Source organism: Sciurus carolinensis, chromosome 5 (genome assembly GCF_902686445.1).
Source record: "Sciurus carolinensis chromosome 5, mSciCar1.2, whole genome shotgun sequence".
NCBI classification, from domain to species: Eukaryota; Metazoa; Chordata; class Mammalia; order Rodentia; family Sciuridae; genus Sciurus; species Sciurus carolinensis.
The window spans coordinates 35,544,149-35,564,403 of NC_062217.1; the positions used below are offsets into that span (position 1 = coordinate 35,544,149).

The 20,255-nt window shown below is 35.9% G+C and overlaps 1 protein-coding gene and 1 pseudogene across 1 annotated transcript in view; both read left to right on the forward strand.

The window, feature by feature from the left end:
• Nucleotides 1–1,646: 1,646 nt before the first annotated feature.
• Cog6 (component of oligomeric golgi complex 6) overlaps nt 1,647–20,255 on the forward strand; it is an 82,102-nt gene continuing 63,493 nt past the window's right edge. The window contains exons 1-4 of the mRNA XM_047554159.1: nt 1,647–1,850; nt 4,387–4,530; nt 9,548–9,619; nt 12,468–12,526. Of these exons, the coding sequence (XP_047410115.1) occupies nt 1,698–1,850; nt 4,387–4,530; nt 9,548–9,619; nt 12,468–12,526 (428 nt within the window). The 5' untranslated portion in view covers nt 1,647–1,697. The remainder of the gene's footprint in view (nt 1,851–4,386; nt 4,531–9,547; nt 9,620–12,467; nt 12,527–20,255) is intronic.
• Nucleotides 16,562–18,268, forward strand: LOC124985449 (40S ribosomal protein S23-like; annotated as a pseudogene).

Sequence of the window (20,255 nt, forward strand, 5' to 3'; positions counted from 1 at the left end):
CAGTCCTAGCTGATATTGGACTGCAACTTCATGAGGTAACCTGAGCCTAAACCACCTAACCACCTTGTCAACCCACACTGTAGTTCCTGATCAACAGAAATTTCAATGATTATTCTTTTAAAACACAAGTTTGGGGGTAATTATTGTTTTCCTTTTTTTTTTTTTTTTCCAATATTGAGTATTAACTCAGGACTGCTTTACTCTGAGCCATATTTCAAGTCCTTTTTATTTTTTATTTTGCAACAGGGTCTTCCTAAATTGCTGAGGCTGGTCTAGAACTTGTGATGCTCCTGCCTCAATCTCTGGAGGAGCAGGGATTACAGGTGTGTGCCACAGCATTCAGTTTGGGAAATTTGTTAAACAGCTTTAGAGAACAAATATTTTTAAGGCTTAGAACAGTGATTCTCAAGCCAGGGCAATTTTGACCTTCGGGGACATTGAGCAATTTATGGGAACATCTTTGACAGTTCTAACTGGGGATGGTGCTACTGGCATGTAGTGGGTAGGGGTCTGGAATGCTGCTAAATATTCTATGATGAACAGTATATGTCACTAATCTCTTGTAAGCCTTCCTCAATAAGTCAGAGGTCTCACATGCTGTCTCCAGGCAGCTTTTTGGGCCTAGCCACAACCTACTCACTCCACTGCCCTGACACAACTGGGTTATAAATGTGGCATTTGGTGAGCTCTGCAGGAAGTCAAAGAAAACTCAGCACAGAGAATATGGCAGTTGGAAAGGGGAAATGTGTGTGTGGGGGGGGGGGTGAGTGGGGGGGCGATGGCAGTTATTATGGATGCCTGGAGGTCACCTTTTGCATATGGTGATTAATACCCCAAAGACTGTTTGAGGAAATACTGCTGCTAGTGAGCAAGCGGTATGGCCTACAGAAAAAGACTACAGAAGATAGCAGCAGCTGGTGGATGAGCAGCAGCTCCCTACAGAAGCAGCAATGAAGGCAGAGCCGCGAGCCCAAGTCTGTGTTAAGCAGTTGCAGGAGGAATTAAACTTGGAGCATGAAGCGCCTTTACCTCAAGCAGGGACTACAGAGGACTGGGACAAACTGAGGAGCCAGTGGCCGGAGCCAGAACAGTTATAAACCCAAAGGTGGAGACAAATAGACTATGGTCCGTGACGTTGACAATTTGCTCCTTCCCCAGCAGCATACCCAAATTCTCCATGAGAGATTATATCCTGCTGCTGAGAACTGGAGAACAACTTTAGACGCAAAGCTAGGGAAAACTTAGCAGGATGATCGATGTGTCTCACACACCTAATATAGACTTTCCAGAGTCTGCCAGAGTAACTGGCATAGGCTATGTCTTCAACAAACACTCTTCAGAAAGATGAATTCGGATACAGTGAACTTAGTTTCATTGGACATGTATGCCAGGCACAGGATTCAGTGCGTTTTGCATATAACTGGGTCAGAACTTCTTAGGCGCTGGAATTCCGAAGCCCCTTTTAGTCCGATGAATTTCTTCCCCTCACTGGAGCGACCGACCCTGCCCAGTCGCCCATTGCCCTACCCAGGGTTTCCAGGAGCCCGAGCAGGTCAGCCTGGAAAAGCCGTCCCTCACCCGAGCGCAGGCGCAGAACGACCTGCACATGCGCAGTTCTCGCGCTGCCAGCTCCTAACCCGCTCAGGGCTGAGCTGGCAGCACCGCCGCTGGGGGCGGGCCGCGGGCCGCAGGTCGCTATGGCGGACGGAGGCGGGGAAGTGATCGCTGTGCCGGCCTCCGGGGTCGCCAACGGCCTCAGTAATGGGGCCAGTGGGGCGTCGGCGCAGACCAGCAACCCTCTGTCGCGCAAACTGCATAAGATCCTGGAGACGCGGCTGGACAACGACAAGGTAAGCCGGGCGAGCAGGGCCGCGGGTCTTAGGACCCCCATCTCCGGGGCTTGGAGCCAGGCCGGGGGCGTTGTCGGTCCGCACACTCTGGCCTCTACGCGGTGCCGGCTGCGCAGGGGACCGCGAGTGACTCCAGACCCCCAGCGCGCGGCTCTGTCAGCTCCGGGCTTAACACCTGAGAAGGCAAGCCCGAGACGACCCCGGAAGAGGAAGGGGCTTCTCCTCACCCCCAGGTGTTAAGGTGTCTGGGCTGGATGAGAAACCCGTGCTCCAGAGCGGACTACTTGGCGGGGGTCGCGAAGGGGCGCTAGGAGGGGCAGAACAGTGCAAGCAAGGAGCATTTCCATCGCCGGGTGAGAACAGCAACAGTTTGCAGCGCGAAAGGTCTGCTCTCTGCCCAAGTCGTGCGTGAACTCATCTACTAATTTTTCTTGTAAGCCAAGTGCTGCCTGTGACTTGTGGACTTAACCAGTATCCGTTTCTTTACAAGGTAAACTGTCCACAGGCGTGCCCAGGGTGCTCCTGAAACTGGACTTTCCAGCTCCTATCATAGCTAGCTATCATTTCTCTATCACTCATTCGCCTGGAGAATTGGTCATGCCAAGGAGACACAGAGGAAAAAAGAAACTAGTAAAAGCGAGAACTTTATAGGTAAATATGTAAGGTAATTGGAAAACAAATTGTCAGTAGGAATTTGTGACATAACAGTGCCATAAGTTAGTAAGAAGGGCCACCAATTATCGTTAGCGCCAACCACATTTGTGCATTGTGATTTGAGCAAGTTTCTTAACTTTTCTTAGCCTCTCTTTGGGAATTGGGAATGTGCTGGTAACTTTCTCAGGATTGTTGTGAAGACTCAGAAAATATGGGTGAAGTTCTGAGCACAGTGCTCAGCACTTGCTGTTTCTTAACAAATGCCGATTTTACCATAAAATTGGCAGTGCTTAATGTGTCTGATAGTGATATTTATTATCTCACTTAATACAGCTACTCTAATGTAGATAACATTTTTCTTCTTTTTGCCCAGGAGAAAAATAAGGCATGAAGAGAGTGCAGCTAGGTTAAGTCATGTAACTAATAACTTTGTGATTCTGTCCATTCAGCCAGGCCATCGGATGTTTTAAGGCTGTCATTGTGTATGTGTGTGTGTGTGTGTGTGTTTGTGTTTGTATACAATAAGCATTTGTAGTTGTAAACATATTTTTACACTCTCAAATATTAAATTGCATTTAAATACTTTATTTTTGTCAATCCAGCCAATATTTTTAAAATTACATAACTGAAAGCGGGAAGGATAAGCCTGTTAGAATATACATTAGTTTAGGTGTAGAAATTTTTATCTGTAGAATGTCAGGTTCTTTAAGAATATCCTGGACAGAACTCAGCTGTCTCCTCCAATCATATTCTCTCTGTAGGCAAACTCCTTTACTTTTCTGATATAAATAGCAATAAGTACAATGACTCTCAGATTCCTAACGCTGTTACTGACATCTCTATCCAGCTTCAGATTTGTAGAATTAGTTGTCAGTATTATGCACCTGATTGACATTATAAAAACTTGAAATGGACAAAATTCTTGATTTTCCCCAAACTGACTCTGCTCCCACTGCTAAAAAGAACATTACCATTTACCCATCCAAGCAAGAGACATATAAATAATCTTTGGTTGCAATCATTTTTTTTTTCACTTGTGCTATCCAGCCCATAAACAAAACAATCCTATAGACTGTATCTTTTTAAAGTTTTTTGGGAATTTTCTTTTTCTCTGCACTGCTATCATCTTGGTGAAAGACATCATCAAGTCTTGCTTGGATTTTTTTTAGCTGTATTTGCTTCCGTTCTTGCCTCCTTGTCCCATCCTTTATTAAAAAGTTGGAAAAAACTTTTAACTGTATGTAACATACTGTGTTACTCTCCTTCTTGAAACCTGTAATAGTTTTCGGTAGCTTCAGTCACACTGGTTTCTTCCTTCTGCTTTAGGATCTTTGCACTTGCTGCCTGTTGAAAAGTCACCTCAGAGAGGTCTTCCTCTCAGTCCTGCTTCTCAGTTCCTAGCCTGGAGGTGACCAGTGGCTCTGATTTCTGGTACAGATGCTTCCAGTGATAGTATATATGTATGCAAGGAAGGATGTGTGTATATATTCGTTTTTATTTCATAGCAGTTGGTATTGCAACTTTCTATACCTTGTAGTTTCATTTACCATATCTCAGCTCCTACCAACTGCATAAAAAGTTTTTTTCCTTTTAAAAAATTCATGTCATAACTTATTTAGCCAATTCCTTTTAGGTAGACATTTCAGTTATTTCCAGTTTCTGTAGTTCCAAACCTTGTATTAGGCCATTATGTGTAAACTAAGTATATACCTATTGTTTTCCAGAAATAAGTTTACTGTTCAGTAATTTGAAGGTCATCTAATAGTTTTTGGATTGTTGAAAGGAAACAAATTATTCAAAAGTGATTTCAGTACATTTTGGCTTGAGATTAGGAAACCACTTAAAAATTATTCTCAATGTTCTTGTGTTACCAATTGTATAGGAGATGTTGGAAGCTCTCAAGGCACTTTCAACGTTTTTTGTTGAAAATAGTTTGCGGACTCGAAGAAATTTACGTGGCGATATTGAGCGCAGAAGTTTAGCCATCAATGAAGAATTTGTAAGCATTTTCAAAGAAGTGAAGGAGGTATGTAAATTCTTTTTGTTTAGCACTTCTTGAGAATTTACTGTGTGCTGAGCCGAGTGTTTTTTTGAATTAGGTTGAAACATTTGCTGTTAATGTACCATGTCAAATAGAAAATGACTTGCTATACTCCTGTATCTAAGTCTTTATTTGAAATAGGGTGAATTCTGAATCTGAACTCCATTAATACTGGTTCTTAGAAAGTGTAACATTTGTTCTAGGAAATTCTCTTAGGAATTTTAGTGTATTAACAAAAAATAACATTTCTCTAAATAGTTTTCCAATAGAAATATCCCCTCATTGAGTAACTTTCCCATGGATAACCACTTTTCCATGGGAGAGTAATTAGTATTGAATTACTTTTACTTCATCCTAAATTATGCAGATTTCAGAGATGAATTACCTTAATGCATAAGTAAGATTTCATCATTACTTGAGTGCTGTTTACTCCCCATGAAAATAAATTTTACTTACTGTGTTAGTTTATTTTATTTATTATATAATATTTTATTATATGTTGATACACTATTGTTATTGTGATATTGACATTTCTGTGTGAATGACATGGAAGTGTTCTACGTGGTTTCAATAGCATTTAATAAAAATATTACTTTTAGCAGTTTCATAGGATTTTATTGACTGAAGGCTAATAACCTGGAAGGGCAAAAGTAAAGCTTGGTAGAATTCATAAAAAAAAGAAGAGATAGTAGTGGTAAATACATTCAAATTGTGGTCTCTAAACTCAATCTTATCATTGCCAGAAAGTAAGGAAACTGTATAATAAAACGAATGGATAAGTATCAAAAAGACTCTGGAACTAAACTTCTTGAAGAGGCTTCAATTGGCCAAAGATAGGTCAATTTGAGCATCAATAAGTATATCTGCTTTGAACTGAAACACATCAAACATTAAATTCATGGGTTCATAATGATATTAAAAATCAAACAATCCTCATTGGAAACTAGTGTATTATTTTGAAATCCTAAGAAAACTAGTGTATTATTTTGAAAATTTGAAAAGGTCAAGCATTTATTTTATCTTTTTCACAAACTGCATGCAGTTTTTGAGGGGAACTTTCTTTTTATAGAAGTAGTGTAGCTTATAAATGAAGAAGGAAGCCAGGTACGGTAGCACATACCTGTAATCCCAGTGACTTGGGAGGCTGAGGCAGGAGGATTTCAAGTTCAAACCCAGCCTCAGCAACTTAGTGAGGCCCTAAGGAACTCAGTGAGACCCTGTCTCTAAGAAAATAAATGGGCTGGGGATGTGACTTGGGGGTTAAGCACCCCTGGGTTTAATCCCTGGTACCAGAAGAAAGAAAGAGGAAGTAAGGGAGGGGAGAGAGAGGGAGGGAGGGAGGGAGGAAGGAAGGAAGGAAGGAAGGAAGGAAGGAAGGAAGGAAGGAAGGAAGGAAGGGGAAGGATAGGGAAGGGAGGAAGGGAGGAAGGAAAGGAAGAAAGGAAGGGGAAGGATAGGGAAGGGAGGAAGGGAGGAAGAAAAGGAAGAAAGGAAGCAAGGAAAGGAAGGAAGGAGAGAAATTGGAAGGAAGGAAATTAGAAGACAATTTTGTAGTTTCTTGAATTTATGAATCTAGCTTTAGGAGTTTTCTGCTTTGACACTATTCACATTATGGGCCAGATATGTACTTTGGGGACTGTTGTCTGAACTGTAGTAGCATCCCCTGTCCCCCCTATCCCCCACCCCATACCAATAACACCATCTTACCCTTAGCTGATCCAACAAAGAATATCTCCAGACATTACCAGTGCCCCTAGAAGAAATAACTGGGGTTTGAACCTCTCATCTAGCCATTGGTTAGCACTAGCTGCTAACCTGAAACAACCAGATAGGTGACTCCTGTTAAAGGTATACAACATCACTCAAAAAGAATTCTTGCCAGAAAACTTAATTGGAATATAATCAAGCTTCTGGGTCTAACTGCCAGTTTTTAGAAAATACAGGGGACCAAAAAGTGATATCATGAAGCCAGCAAAATCTGGAATGTTTGGAACTCTACAAGCAAATGAACTGACTTCCTCACAAATAAATTGTGAGGAAAAGAAAAAGAGAAATAGGGGTGAGAGTCTGTAGATTAATAAAAGAAATGGGAAATATCAACTGATTGCTATTTGTAAATATCATTTGGTTCCTGATTTGAACAAGTCATTTTTAAAGATTGACTCTGTTGGGGAAATTTGAATGCTGAGTAGGTATTTGATATTAATAGGTTATTGTTAATGTTTAATGTAAAATGGTATCATATTTTGGTTTTTTAGTGTCATCTTGGAAATTGATAAAGATGTTTTTGGATGAAATGATAATTAGAATTACTTCAAAATAATTTATTTTGTCGGGGAGAAAGATAATGAATGGGGAGAGAAGTAGAAAGTGGATAGACAGATGAATCAAGAGTGGCCAAAATTTTCAAAAACATTTTTTTTTTAAGTTGTAGACAGACACATTACCTTCATTTTACTTATTTATTTTTATGCGGTCTGCAAATCAAACCCAGTGCCTCACACATGCTAGGTCTACACCACCAGCTCATGAGTGAATAATTGTTGGAAGCTGGGAGATAGGTTCATAGGTGTATAGGCATCATATTATCACAACTTTTTGATACTTGAAAAGATTTCTATAATAAAAAGTATTTTTAAAAAGTTTTATATATTGGTTGTATTCTATAACCTATAGTTTTGTTTATTTTGGGGGAGGGTGAAAAAATTCAGTAGAAAATCAATTAAAAACTTTGCAAATCAATCACAGAGTCCTTAAATTACAACTTATCAAAACTCTGTCTGTAAGTTCTGTATTAAGAGTCCTAATTTCTATTATCTTACAACTTAAATTCCTTCAGTGTATTATGATAGCTGAAGTTAATATTAGGTGTAGTTCCACTTTTTTTTTCCCCTATGCTATCAGGGATTGAACCCAGGGGCACTTAATCCCTGAGACACATTCACAACCCTTTTTATTTTTTGAGACAGAATCTTGCCAAGTTATTTAGGGCCTTGCTGAGTTGCTAAGCTTGACTTTGAACTTCTCACCCTCCTGCCTCAGCTTCCCCAGTCACTGTGATTATAGGTGTGTGTCACCACGCCCAGCATTATTTGATATAAACCATTCTACTTTTGACCCCAAAGCAGTTTAGTTTAATAATTTGACTTATATCCTATATAGTAAAATATAGAGTAACATTTAAAAATATCTGATGCTATATATTTTTTGTCATTCAAAGTATTTTTTTAGAGAAAAGGGAAAAATTTCTAATTCTAGAGCAAAAATTTATGCTCATATTCTTGTAAGTGATTTTCTAACTGTAGTTCATCCTGTTTTTAGCGCTACTTGACTGCTTTCATATGTCTTGCCCTAACTGACCTATCCCTTTATAAAACTGCCATGTTTCTATTTGTTGATCTGGGCTTCATGTTGACAGGAATTGCAGTAAGAACCTGTCTGCCATCAAAATTTTGCTACCCTCCTTGCATGTTTTTCTTTTGTGTGACACTGAATTGAATCGAGTAGAAGATAATTGTGCAATATGAAGCTAAATGTAATTTTGTGATATGATTGTATTTTCATATTAAGTCATTGTTTTAATAAAGAGTAGAGGATGGTTTAGAGGCGCTGAGCATGGAGCCTGGGAGACCTGTGGGAAGACCTGGTTTTTAATCAATCAGAGGTAACAGTTATCCTGAATTAAAGTACATAGTGACTGTTTGAGTGGTGAGGGGTAAAAAAGAAGTTGATAAAATATATCCATTAAGGAAATATAAGTGATGGGATTTAGAGACCAATTAATTTAAATTCACATATCTGTGAGGAAGCTGGAGATCGAAGTATGTAGAGAGAGAATGTTATTGGAAAATGATCAGATTCTTGACGTGATCTAGTATGTGATGGTTTTCAGCAAGATAGGAAAAAGCATTTTTGTTAATTTATTTGGTTTTCAAATTTCCTAGTTTTTATTAATTAAATTTACAGATAATTTGTTATAGAAAAGTTAAATGTCAGAAATAGAATAATTACTTATGATCTAGTCACCCAGAAATATTGTATTGTATGGCCTTAACTTTGTTGTTCTGTACATAATAAGTATTTTTTTCTGAAAAATGGGGAGACAGTATATGTACTGTTTTATGACCTTTCTTGCCTTATGTAGACATTTTCATGAACACTATATATATATATCATTATTGTTAATGGAGGCACACTATTCCATTCTGTGGTTGGAAATGTTCACATTTCCATTGTTTTAAGACAATTCTGTATAGATCATCCTCACATATATTACTGTATATTGTACAATTATCTGATTAATCCTTTAGGTTAAATTTCATTTATTTAAAAAATGTAACAGGTACAATTATATGTATTTATCATGTATAACATAATGTTTTAAAGTACATGTAAATTGTGGAATGGTTAAATCTAGCTACTTAATGTATTTGTTACTTTATATAATTATCATTTGTGTGACAAGACCAATTATTTTTTTTTTTTTTTTTTTTTTTTTTTTGGGTGCTGGGGTTCGAACCCAAGGACCAATTATTATTAGTAGAATTCCCATATAAAGAGCTGCACATGCCAGGTGTGGTGGTGCATGTCTTTAATCGCAGCTACTTGGGAGGGGGAAGGATTGCAAATTTGAAGCCAGCTTTGGTAACTTAGTGAGACTCTGTCCTGGGGAGGTAACTCAGTGGTAGAACACCTCTGGGTTTAATTTCCCAGTACCACAAACTAAAACAAAAAAGTTCATGAACCAACAAAAATTATACATATTTTAAAAACTTTTGTGTTTTCTCTGTATTCTTTAAAAGGAATAGACTAACTTCTTTATACCTTTTTAACACTAGGTATTATTCTTTATAAACATTTCTAGTTTAAATATGGGATCTCTTGTTAGGCCTTAACAAAATGTGTGTATGTGTATGAATGACTAAAATAAAGATTTGGCCAAGGGAGGAGAAATTTCTTTAACAGTATATACAATGTTTGATACAATTTTTCTCCTTTTCAGGAACTTGAAAGCATAAGTGAGGACATTCAAGCAATGAGCAGCTGTTGTCAAGATATGACAAGCCGCTTACAGGTGCTGTAGAGTGACTAGATTTTAGCATAGTTCTTGGTACAAAGTAAGCTTTCAAAATTGTTAAGTAGGTCCACAGTATGTAAGAATATTTGATGCACCATGCCCTATAGGAAGTTTGTATATAAAATACTTTAAACATGGAGAATATAAATACTTAAATACAAGTATTTAAAAAAATACAAGTGTTTGTGTTTCTTTAGGTGATGGTTAACTCTAGAAACCTTTATATTTGGTCTGGTCAGTACAGAGCTAACTATACGCACTTGAAGTGCTCAGATTGTTTTCTACCTCTAGGAAACAGCCACTCTAATCAAGATGTAAAACATTTTTATTACTTGCAGAAGATTTCCTCATAGCATTTTTAAAAAAAAATTTTTTAGATGTTGATAGACCTTTATTTTTATTCATTTATTTATATGCAGTGCTGAGAATCAAACTCAGTGCTTCACATATGCTAGGCAAGTGCTCTGCCACTGAGCCACAACTCCAGCGCCTCCTCATAGCTTTTTAATTTAGTTTTTTAAATATTTGATCACCACTATTGTTTACATTCAGTTTTGATGCATTCGTCATTTCTCAGATCAGCAGACCGTTAGAGCCATGATTTTGAGTTTCGTTCTTTCTCCCCAATTTTTCATAAAGCTTTTATTTGGTTGTAATGTTATTGAAATCTTAATAATACCCTTTCATCAATTGTAATTTTTTAATTTATTCATTTATATAAAGAAAAGTATTTCTTAGAATGTCCTACTTCTTTTTCATAGTATTATAAGGATTAAATTTAATTAGTATTTGCTAAAATACTTTAAACATGAAATATTTTAAAAATAACTATTATTATGAGATAATATTTAAAAATTTAATCAGTAAGCTGGGCACAGTGGCACATGCCTGTAATCCCAGTGGCTTGGGTGGCTGAGGCAGGAGGATCACAAGTTTGAGGCCAACCTTAGCAATTCAGTGAGACTCTAAGCAACTTAGCAAGACCCTGTCTCGCTCAGGGCTAGAGATGTAGCTCAGTGGTTAAGTGCCCTTGGGTTCTATCCCTGGTACCAAAAAAGTAAATTAAAAAATAAATAATTTTATCAGTAATTTTATATGTGCTATGTTTTACCCCTTTGGGTATGTTTTTTCTTTCATATATTACATTTAGATCATGTTAATTATTTAATGAAAAATCATAATCCTTAACATTTAAGGTAAATTAACTAGAAATTGTTTTAGGGTGGTAATCTTCACTAGTAGTATTAAATGTTATTTTGGAATTATTCCCACAATTTATAAATGAAGATTCAGGAAATATGGAAAAAAAGGGAAAATATTATTACATTGCACTGTACTAAAATGTTCTATTTCATTAATTAGATAGTCTGAATTATAATATATGCTCTCAATTTAATAACTAGGACTAAAATGAAGCTAGTAAGCAATTTTGATATTGATTTTGTGAAGCATTCTTTTTTCAGAAATGTTAAAATGTGAACATTGCTGAGAATTAAGTGCATTTATTTGAAAAAAAAGTATACAAGGCAAAAATGTGTAATGGTGGAAGGTAAACTTTAAAGCAAAATGACAAAAATGTAAGCCTTTGAAGAAGTTATTGGATTTGAAGATTCACAATTCTAAGAGTATCTAGGGAGCCGTCATATTCACCTTCATTCTTTAAAAATCAGTGTTATGCTGAATTATCAAAGTTTAAATGTTTTCTTATATATCCATTATTTGATAGTAATATGATTTGGTTTCAAGGAACACAGACTCAAAATTTCTTCCCTAGAGGTTGAGGTGTGGACTCTGTTATTGACAGGATGCATGGGAAACAATAAGATAGCAGGCAGTCTGAGAACAGAGTTTGCAGGAGGAGGATGTGGCCTTAGCAGTTCAGAGCGGAGAGTGTCTGGATTTGAGGCAGCTATAGAAATCTTAGCAGCACAGGCTTGACTCTTCACTGTAGTGTTCTAGCATGGAAATGACCCAGTATCTTTAGGTATTTCCTCTGGTATGCACCCTTTAGCAGATTGACTCATTCTGTGTAGTTCCACTCTGCATAATTCTGACTTAGTGTCCCTTCCAAGGCGTGGACACTGTTTCTAACAGCCTCATGTTTTTCTTGTGTCTCCTCTCAGGGCTTTCTGCCTTATTTTTGTAGTATTCTCCAGTTTGAGACTTAGAATATTATTGGCTACAAGTGTTTTATTTGATCTACTTATTAAAAGTTTGACTGCTCTTTGGATAGAAGTCCTTTTCATCAAATTTTATGATATTTTCAGCTCTGGCTTGGGTGAGGGAGCATTGCTTGGTATGAAACTTGGTCAGGAATAGCCCTATGTCTTTTAGATGGGGTATCTCTGATCCTCACCAACACCCTACTTGGTAGGTATCTTATATGTTCCAACTCCCAAATTTTTATCTCCACCTCATGCATTTCTGTTGAGCTCCATACCTACATTTTAGTGACTTAATTTACAACCCCATTTAGAAGTCTCTTGGTTTCTCAACCTGGCACATCCATAACTAAAGTCATGTTCTCATCCTTAACTTGCTCTTCCAGTGCTTCTGTTTCACCAAATAGTTAAGAACTGTTATGTTCTTTAGTCAGTAACAGATACCTTTGCTTTTTTGTAAATTTTAGCATTATGTGTGTATTGAGACCTCTGAGGGAGTTCCTTTTATTAAAAGTAGTTTATGAGCCTTGAAACATCTATTTCAGTTATTTGGGTCTTCAAACTTTCAAATTCCAGGGACTGATCTCATTGTTATAAGTCTAAACTCCATAGGTGTTGGTGTTCATTTTCTAAAATGTAAAGCAATTGGAATGTATTGATGTTTCATATGTTTATAATTTTAGGCAGCAAAGGAACAGACTCAAGATTTAATAGTAAAAACCACTAAGCTTCAAGCTGAAAGGTAAGTTTTTATTTTTATAGTCACCTCTTTATTAATTTGGAGGTTAAGTGGAAGGAAAATTATACATAACTACAAATCAAAATGAAAATAATAAAAATTTAGTTCAAAATTGCTACATCACCTAAGACCTAAGTTATTGTTCAGTAGTAATTTAAGCATAAAAACCAGTAGTTCATGAGCATTGAACATGTTCCTGGGCTTGAGAGATTCTTTTTTGGAATAGAGGTGATGAGATGTTGTTATTTACTGAGAAGTTCAGAAATGATTGTGTTTTAAAATACAAGTGTTTTAAATTTTAAATTATATTTTAAATAATTTTCTTATACTTTTTTTCACAATTATTGTCACTTAGGTTTTACTTAGTCCTTTGTGGTATAATTAACTACAAATACTCCTTGTAGTTTGCAAAAATAAGTATACTGTTGATTGAACAAGTGAATGAAGTTAAGTGCACTATGGATTATTATAATATGTTGTATTGAATGCTGCTAAAACTTATTAATAATTAAGGTAAAACTCAGTAACTGCATTCTCATGTCTGGAGTTTATAAAGAGGGAGAAGTGTTATATTGTGATATAGTATACCTTTCTTCACTCAGTAGCTTGGTACATCTCTTACATCTAAGTATTCTGCATGTTTCATCAATAATGTGGAGGTATTACTATAGTAACTGCTTATTATAGAATAGCTCAGTGTACTGGAACATATATCAGAGGTTGTCAAATTATGATCACCAGTCAAATCTAACTAGCACCTGCTTTTGTAAATAATGTTTTGTTGGAACACACCCATGCTCAAGTGTTCATAGATTGTCTGTGGCTGCTTCTATCCTCTTATAACAGAGTTGACTGAGACCACACATGGCCTACAAAGCCTTAAATAATTAAGAAAAAACTAAGAATACCTACAGCAGGGTTAATAGGATGATAAGGATCTCATCAAATGGTATAGAGTTGAAAAAATAATGTGTTAGAAGTATAGATCTAAGAAGGATGTGATGGTTCTCTTCAAATATTTGATGATCTGTCTAGTTTTTAAAAAGCTAGGTTTATTCTGTGATTCTGCTGAGGTTGGAATGAAATCTCAATGTGGAAATTTACAGGTGGTACATTTTGGCTCAGTATAAGCAAGAATTTTCCATCCATTACAGTTTGAACAATTTACTTCTTTGGGAATAACTTAGTCTGATGTTAGATATCATTGGAACCATTGTAATTGTACCCCAATTTTCCTTTTTTTTTTTTTTTGCTCCAATGCTGGCATTCATGTTCCTTACACCTTATCATAGCAAATGTAGAACCATTTGGGAGCTTGATAGGATGGCACATTTTGGCCTTTTCCTCAAAAATTCTCATTGTATAGAAGTAAACAACTGTATTTTCTGATTAGCGATTCAGTCAGTCTTGGATTGGGCTCAGGATCCTGCCCTTTTAACACTATCCCTGGTATTTGTATGCAGTTGACCCAGAGGTGGCAATTTGAAAAGCTTTGCCTTAGCTCAAATGGTATTCATATCTTTCATCTTTATTGGGGTATGCCCTGTCCCTTAATTCTCCTATCTAGTAACTGTTAAGCTTGAAAACACATTTTAATATTTTTAATTAAACTTTTAATTTGAGATAATCGTAGATTCACAAGCAGTTGTAAGAATACAAAGATCCCTTGTAGCCTTTACCCAAATTTCTCTTGTGGTTACCTTGCAAAACTGTGTAATATCACTGCTAAGATAATGAACTTGATAAAATCCACTGGTCTTACTCAGATTTCCCAGTTTTGCTTGTGCTCATTTATGTGTACATATGTAGTTAATGTATAATTTTTACCAACTATGTAGGTCCACGTGTGCACCACCACAGTCAAGAGACCAAGTAGTTCCATCATCACAAAGGTGCTTCTTGTTATGGGTGGATGGTGGTGAGGAAAGTTGCACCTGAGCCACTGTGAAAAGAGGATTGATGCCCCAAGGTGCCACCTCTACAGGAAAGGCAGTTACTGAGTTTCCATAGGCAGAAGTGATAGCACAAAATTATGTGTTTCATATTACAACCACTCTTTTGAAAGAAGTTTCCTAGAAAATTAACTTCCCAGTTATAGATCGAGAACATGAATTTTTCTCTTTTTTGTTGGCTGATAAACCAGGATTGATTTAGTTGAAAAAATGTGAATAAAACCAAGAAGATAACAGATCATCAATCTTATATGCAAGGCTAATTTAAACTTTTTCTGTCCCAAGTTCACTCTTGTTATTGCCGTCTTTACTGTTTAGTATACTTTGCTATTAATTGTTGGCTTCTTTTTTCTTTCTAAACTGTGAGATCCTTGGGAACAATGACAGTTTCTTATTCTCTTTTTATATCTCCAGTGCTAATACATTAGACTTGATAAATAATTTCTGAGTGAATGAATATAGAAAGCAACTACTCCAGTGTCAAGAAAGGAACATAAAATGAAAACAAAAATAAGCATTGTATTAGCTTGTAACATGTATGAAAATGAGACTGATTAGTGTCTGTGGGAGGCGATTTTAGAACACTGTGCTTCTTCACCTTTTCTCAAAACTAAGCAAGGTTGTTTTGCTTTGTTGTTTTAGTAAGCCTATGAAAGAGTTTGATCTGGTTTTCTTTTGGAAGTGAAAATTTGGTGACATTGTAGTGTCTTCAGAGCCATAGATTTGATGTGCCAAGTGAACATTTGTGTGTGTGTTTTAGAAAAATTACATAGCAGAAATTATGAAACAGGCTCCGTAGACAGAAGTGAGCCTGTACTTATAGCACAAAATTATGTTTTTCATATTACAACTTTTTAAAATACTGCCTTTTCTTTTTAATGGGAAACTTTTAAAAACTGAACAGTTAGCTATAGAAATTAGAAATGCTATGACCTTATATGGATAACATGATTATCCAATTGTCTTATTCAGCTAATTTATTTTACACAAATATACATGTAAAAATGTATTGCAAAAGCTTATGTGAAGTATTTTCTCATTGCTTAGTGAATCAGGGGAATCCAGGGAGCCTCACTCCTTCCATCTTCAGACTTCCTCATTTGTACCTGGTAGCAACATCTGCCTGTCCTAAAGAAGATCCTGTCAGTGACGTGCAGAGGTCCAGCCCAGACAGATTATAAAGTCTCTGTTTTCACTGGAAACGAAATTTGGGGGGATAAGGCACAAAATGGTTTATCCCTTTTGTATAATTACAGTGACCATGCTGTAAAGGAAAAGTATAAAGAAAAATACGTAAATAACATATGCTAGGTCCTTAAGAAACTGTCACTGTTCCCAAGGATCTCACAGTTTAGAAAGAAAAAAGAAGCCAACAATTAACAGCAAAGTATACTAAACAGTAAAGATGGGTTCAAACATTCTTTAATATTGGATTTAGAGATTTAATTAATTTTTTAAAATAATTTTTGATCTTACCACATTTTATCCCCTTCAATACGTAGGAGCTTGCTTTTTGTGGACACATTATTTAAAGTGGGTAATGTTGTGTATTTCCTGATTTTAACTTTATTCACAGGCAGGCATTTTTCTATGTTCTTATTCATTCTACTTGGAATTCTTTTTTTTTTTTTTTGGGTACTGGGGCCCCCAACCCTATTTTGTATTTTATTTAGAGACAGGATCTCACTGAGTTGCTTAGCACCTCACTTTTGTTGAGGCTGGCTTTGAACTTGGGATCCTCCTGACTCAACCTTCTGAGCTGCTGGGATTACAGGTGTGCGCCACTGCGCCTGGCTCTACCCGGAATTCTATTTCCCAATATATTTGTTGAAAACTCATTTTCCTTTAAGGACCTAGCATATGTATGTTAAGTGTGCCTATCATACATTTAAAATATTTTTCAAAGTTTAAGAATTTTAGGCAACTGTGTTTATGTGTATGTGGGTGCATGTGCTTATGTATGTTCCTTGAGAATTATGTGTCTGTCTGCACATCTGTTTCATACGTTTCCTTATTACTTTCAGAACTAGTTCATTTCGTAGGAAGTTTAGTCCACCTTTGTACTTCACAATTCTCCTACTAGCTATTTTCCGTATTTTACTCAGCACAAGAACAGGAGTGAGCAATGTCCTCTTTCACTCCCACACCATGTTGTTCATCTTCTGCTCTCTAATTCCCGAGCACTTGCTGGGTGTTGTGGTCTTTAACTGTATTCTAGCTGGATAGCAAGGGCAGTGTATTACTGCTCTTTGTATCGATTGCTTTCTACGTATGACTGTATTGCTTGATTACTTTTAAATTTTAAGTACTTTTTGCTGATATCGCTTGTGATATTTCTTATGTCTTGAGTCTTTGTAGGAATAATACTGATTGTGCTCAACTTAAATAAAAGTTACTAAGAATGAAAAGTATCAAACTATAAGAAAATATTAGATGCTTTTTAAGGCTGTATTTTGTACAGCGATGCTAAGTGGGATTGTATGTCAAAAACCAGAGTCACATTTTTTGGTTTATTTTAAAAACATCTTTATTGAGATATAATTCACAACCATAAAATTCACTCACTCAAAGTGTATAATTCAGTGTTTTTTGGTAAACTCAGAATTGTGCAACCATCAAATTTAGAAAATTTTCATTACCTCCAAAAGAAACCTTGTGACCATTAACAGTTACCTAGCCTTAGTCAACTATTAATCTACTTTTTCCCATGTAGCTTTGCCTATTCTGGACTTTTCATGTAAATGGAATTGTATGTGTCTAGGTTCTTTAGCTCAGCATAAATATTTTCAAGGGTCATCTCTGTTACATTATTGCTTTTTATGGCAGAGTAGTATTCCATTTTACAAATACATCATATTTTGGGGACTTGTTCATCAGTTGATAGATATTATAATTATTTCTACTGTTTAACTATAATGATGCTATGAATATTTATGTACAAATTTTTGTGTAGACATGTTTTTATCTCTTAGGCATGTACCTAAGAGTTGCTAGACAAAAAATGATAATTCTATGTTTAACTGTTTGAGGAACTACAGACTGTTTTCCAAAGAAGCTGTACAATTTTTAGTTCTGATATAGATCAATTCATGCATTTTTGTTAATTGTATTTTCTATATTTAAAATGATTTTGTGCCAAATTATTTTATATCCTAGTTTCTAAAATGACAAGATAAAAGATGTACAAATTTATTTTATTAGTTGGATTTTTAAACCATGGCATGAGTTGGAAATGGCGTTATATTTTCTCTTTTTAATGAATCCGCATATTTAACCTTTCTTAAATTACTCAATATTCATGTTATTTCCATTACTTAAAATAATGGGTCGGGGGTGGTTTGTGGGTTCTTTCTGTGGTTCCTTCTCTCTTTCACTGGGCCCCGTGGCACCGACAGGATGGGCAAGTGTCGCAGTCTTCATACTGCCGGGAAGCTCCGTAGTCCCCGACAGGACCAGAAGTGGCATGATAAAGAGTGCAAGAAAGCCCATTTGGGCACAGTCCTGAAGGCCAGCCCTTTTGGTGGTGCTTCCCATGCAAAGGGAATTGTGCTGGAAAAAGTAAATTCTGCCATCAGGAAGTGTGTCAGGGTCCAGCTGATCAAAAATGGCAAGAAAATCACAGCTTTTGTTCCCAGTGATGGTTGCCTGAAGTTTATTGAGGAAAACGATGAAGTTCTGGTTGCTGGATTTGGCTGTTGGTGACATTCCTGGAGTCCACTTTAAGGTTGTTAAAGTAGCCAGTGTCTCTCTTTTGGCCCTATACAAAGTCAAGAAGGAAAGACCAAGATCATAAATTTTGCTGATGAAAACTATAGTAATAAATTTTCATATTCCAAAAAAAAAAAAATAATGGTCCAGAAAATGTTTTTAAATTACAATGTATATTTCAGGTTACTTGCTTAGGATAAATTCCTATCAGTGTAATAAATCAATGATATAAACTTTTTAATGATGTGTATTGCCTGAATTTCAGTCCAAAATATTATACCAATTTATACTTCCATATACATGAGAATATCTCTTTTATTATACTATTGTCCTTAGTGGGCATTGTCATTAAAAACTTGGCTAATTTTATACATGAAAAGTATTATCACACTTTTAATTTGCATGTCATTGAATAGTGGCAAATTGACATGTTTTTCATTTTGTTTTGCCATTTTTATTTCTTAATTTTTTTCATTTTGTCTTATACCCTGTGCCTATGTTTTCTTATTATTTTGAAATTATTTCACTGAGGTGAGCCTAGACTATATGACAGAATTGTATTTTCAGGAAAATAAAAAAGTATTATACAATTTATAAGTCTCGTTCTGGTCATATTTGAAGGAATCATGAAGGCTGAGTAATCTTAAATACTTAGGCAATATGTACGTGCATGTATTGGAAATTCATGTGTACGTGTAGTTACTTTTTTAAAAATAAATGAAAGTTCCTATGCATATATGTCTATAGTTTGTCTTAGATCACTTTATACTCACATATACATCTGCATCATATTTTATATGCTGCATATTATTCAATACTATGTATTTTCCATATGTATATTAATGTGACTTATATGTGGTGATTGTGTGAACATATCTCAAGTACTGGAGAAATTGTAATTTATAATTGTTTATACTTTTATGTTAACATTTATTTTATATAAATTTTATATACTGAAACACCTCCAAAAGTTCTATTTGTCAATGGTAATGTGGCACGAGGGCAGGATCTGCATCTTACGTGCCTTCTGTCACACCAGGCTCTGTAAGTTCCCAGTAATCCCATTTCAGTGTCCAAATGCTGCAGACCAAACCATTGAGCCATCTAGAGGTATGTCAGAATGGTTGTGGGAAAATTTACCTAGAAAGAGTATATATTATAAAACTAAAGAGTTATATGACTTTTAAAATATATTAGAATTTATTTGGTCACTACTTTAAAAGTTGCTATCTTTTGATACATAACCCGTGTTTTAGCAGGGTAGTCATTCTTGAACATGTTTTTGGGCCATCTTTTGTGTAGATATAAAGCCCGTGGTTCAGTCTTTATCTCATGGATTGATTTTTAGATTTTAGTGATTAAGGAGTATGATCGAGATAGGTAGCACTAGTTTTAGTTAAAATAAGTGCAAATATAGAGACTGACTTTCCTTGACCCCTAATAAATAATTCTAAATATTGATCTTAAAAAGCTCCAAAAGAGATTTTAGTTGAAATAGTCAATTTGTATCATCTCAAGGAATTTTATGAAGTTTTATAATCATTTTAAATCCTGTGTGATAATGATTAGAACTTTAAGAGTATAAACAGATCCTGTGAAGTTGACTTTTAGATAGTAGTAATAGGTCAGTTATGAACCTACACTCTTCAACTCGGCAAAATGTTAAGTAATTTACTTTATTGTTTGAGGTAAATATCTGGACAACTGACTTTTCCTTTGTAGATTTCTGTGTTTTTCAGCTGGAGGATTTAGTTTTGTAAATTCAAAACCTCCGTATCCAAAGGCACAAATGAAACAAAAAGGGCTGACATGTTGTACTACCTATACCTGTTTATCTTTGTTGATTCTCACTTGAATGTTGTTCATTCGTGGAATGCTACTACCCTGTGAACACTGTAGTGACATACTTTTATAATCTTATTTAAGTACCTCCAGTTCTAGGATACAGAAACCAGGAATGTGGAGTTTCTGTTCAGGGAGTTCATGTCCTAAGTGTCATTTAGGTGGTTGGTGATCCTGTCTAGTCCCTTATATCCATATAGGTTGCTTTTCAAACTAGAGTGTGCTTTCTT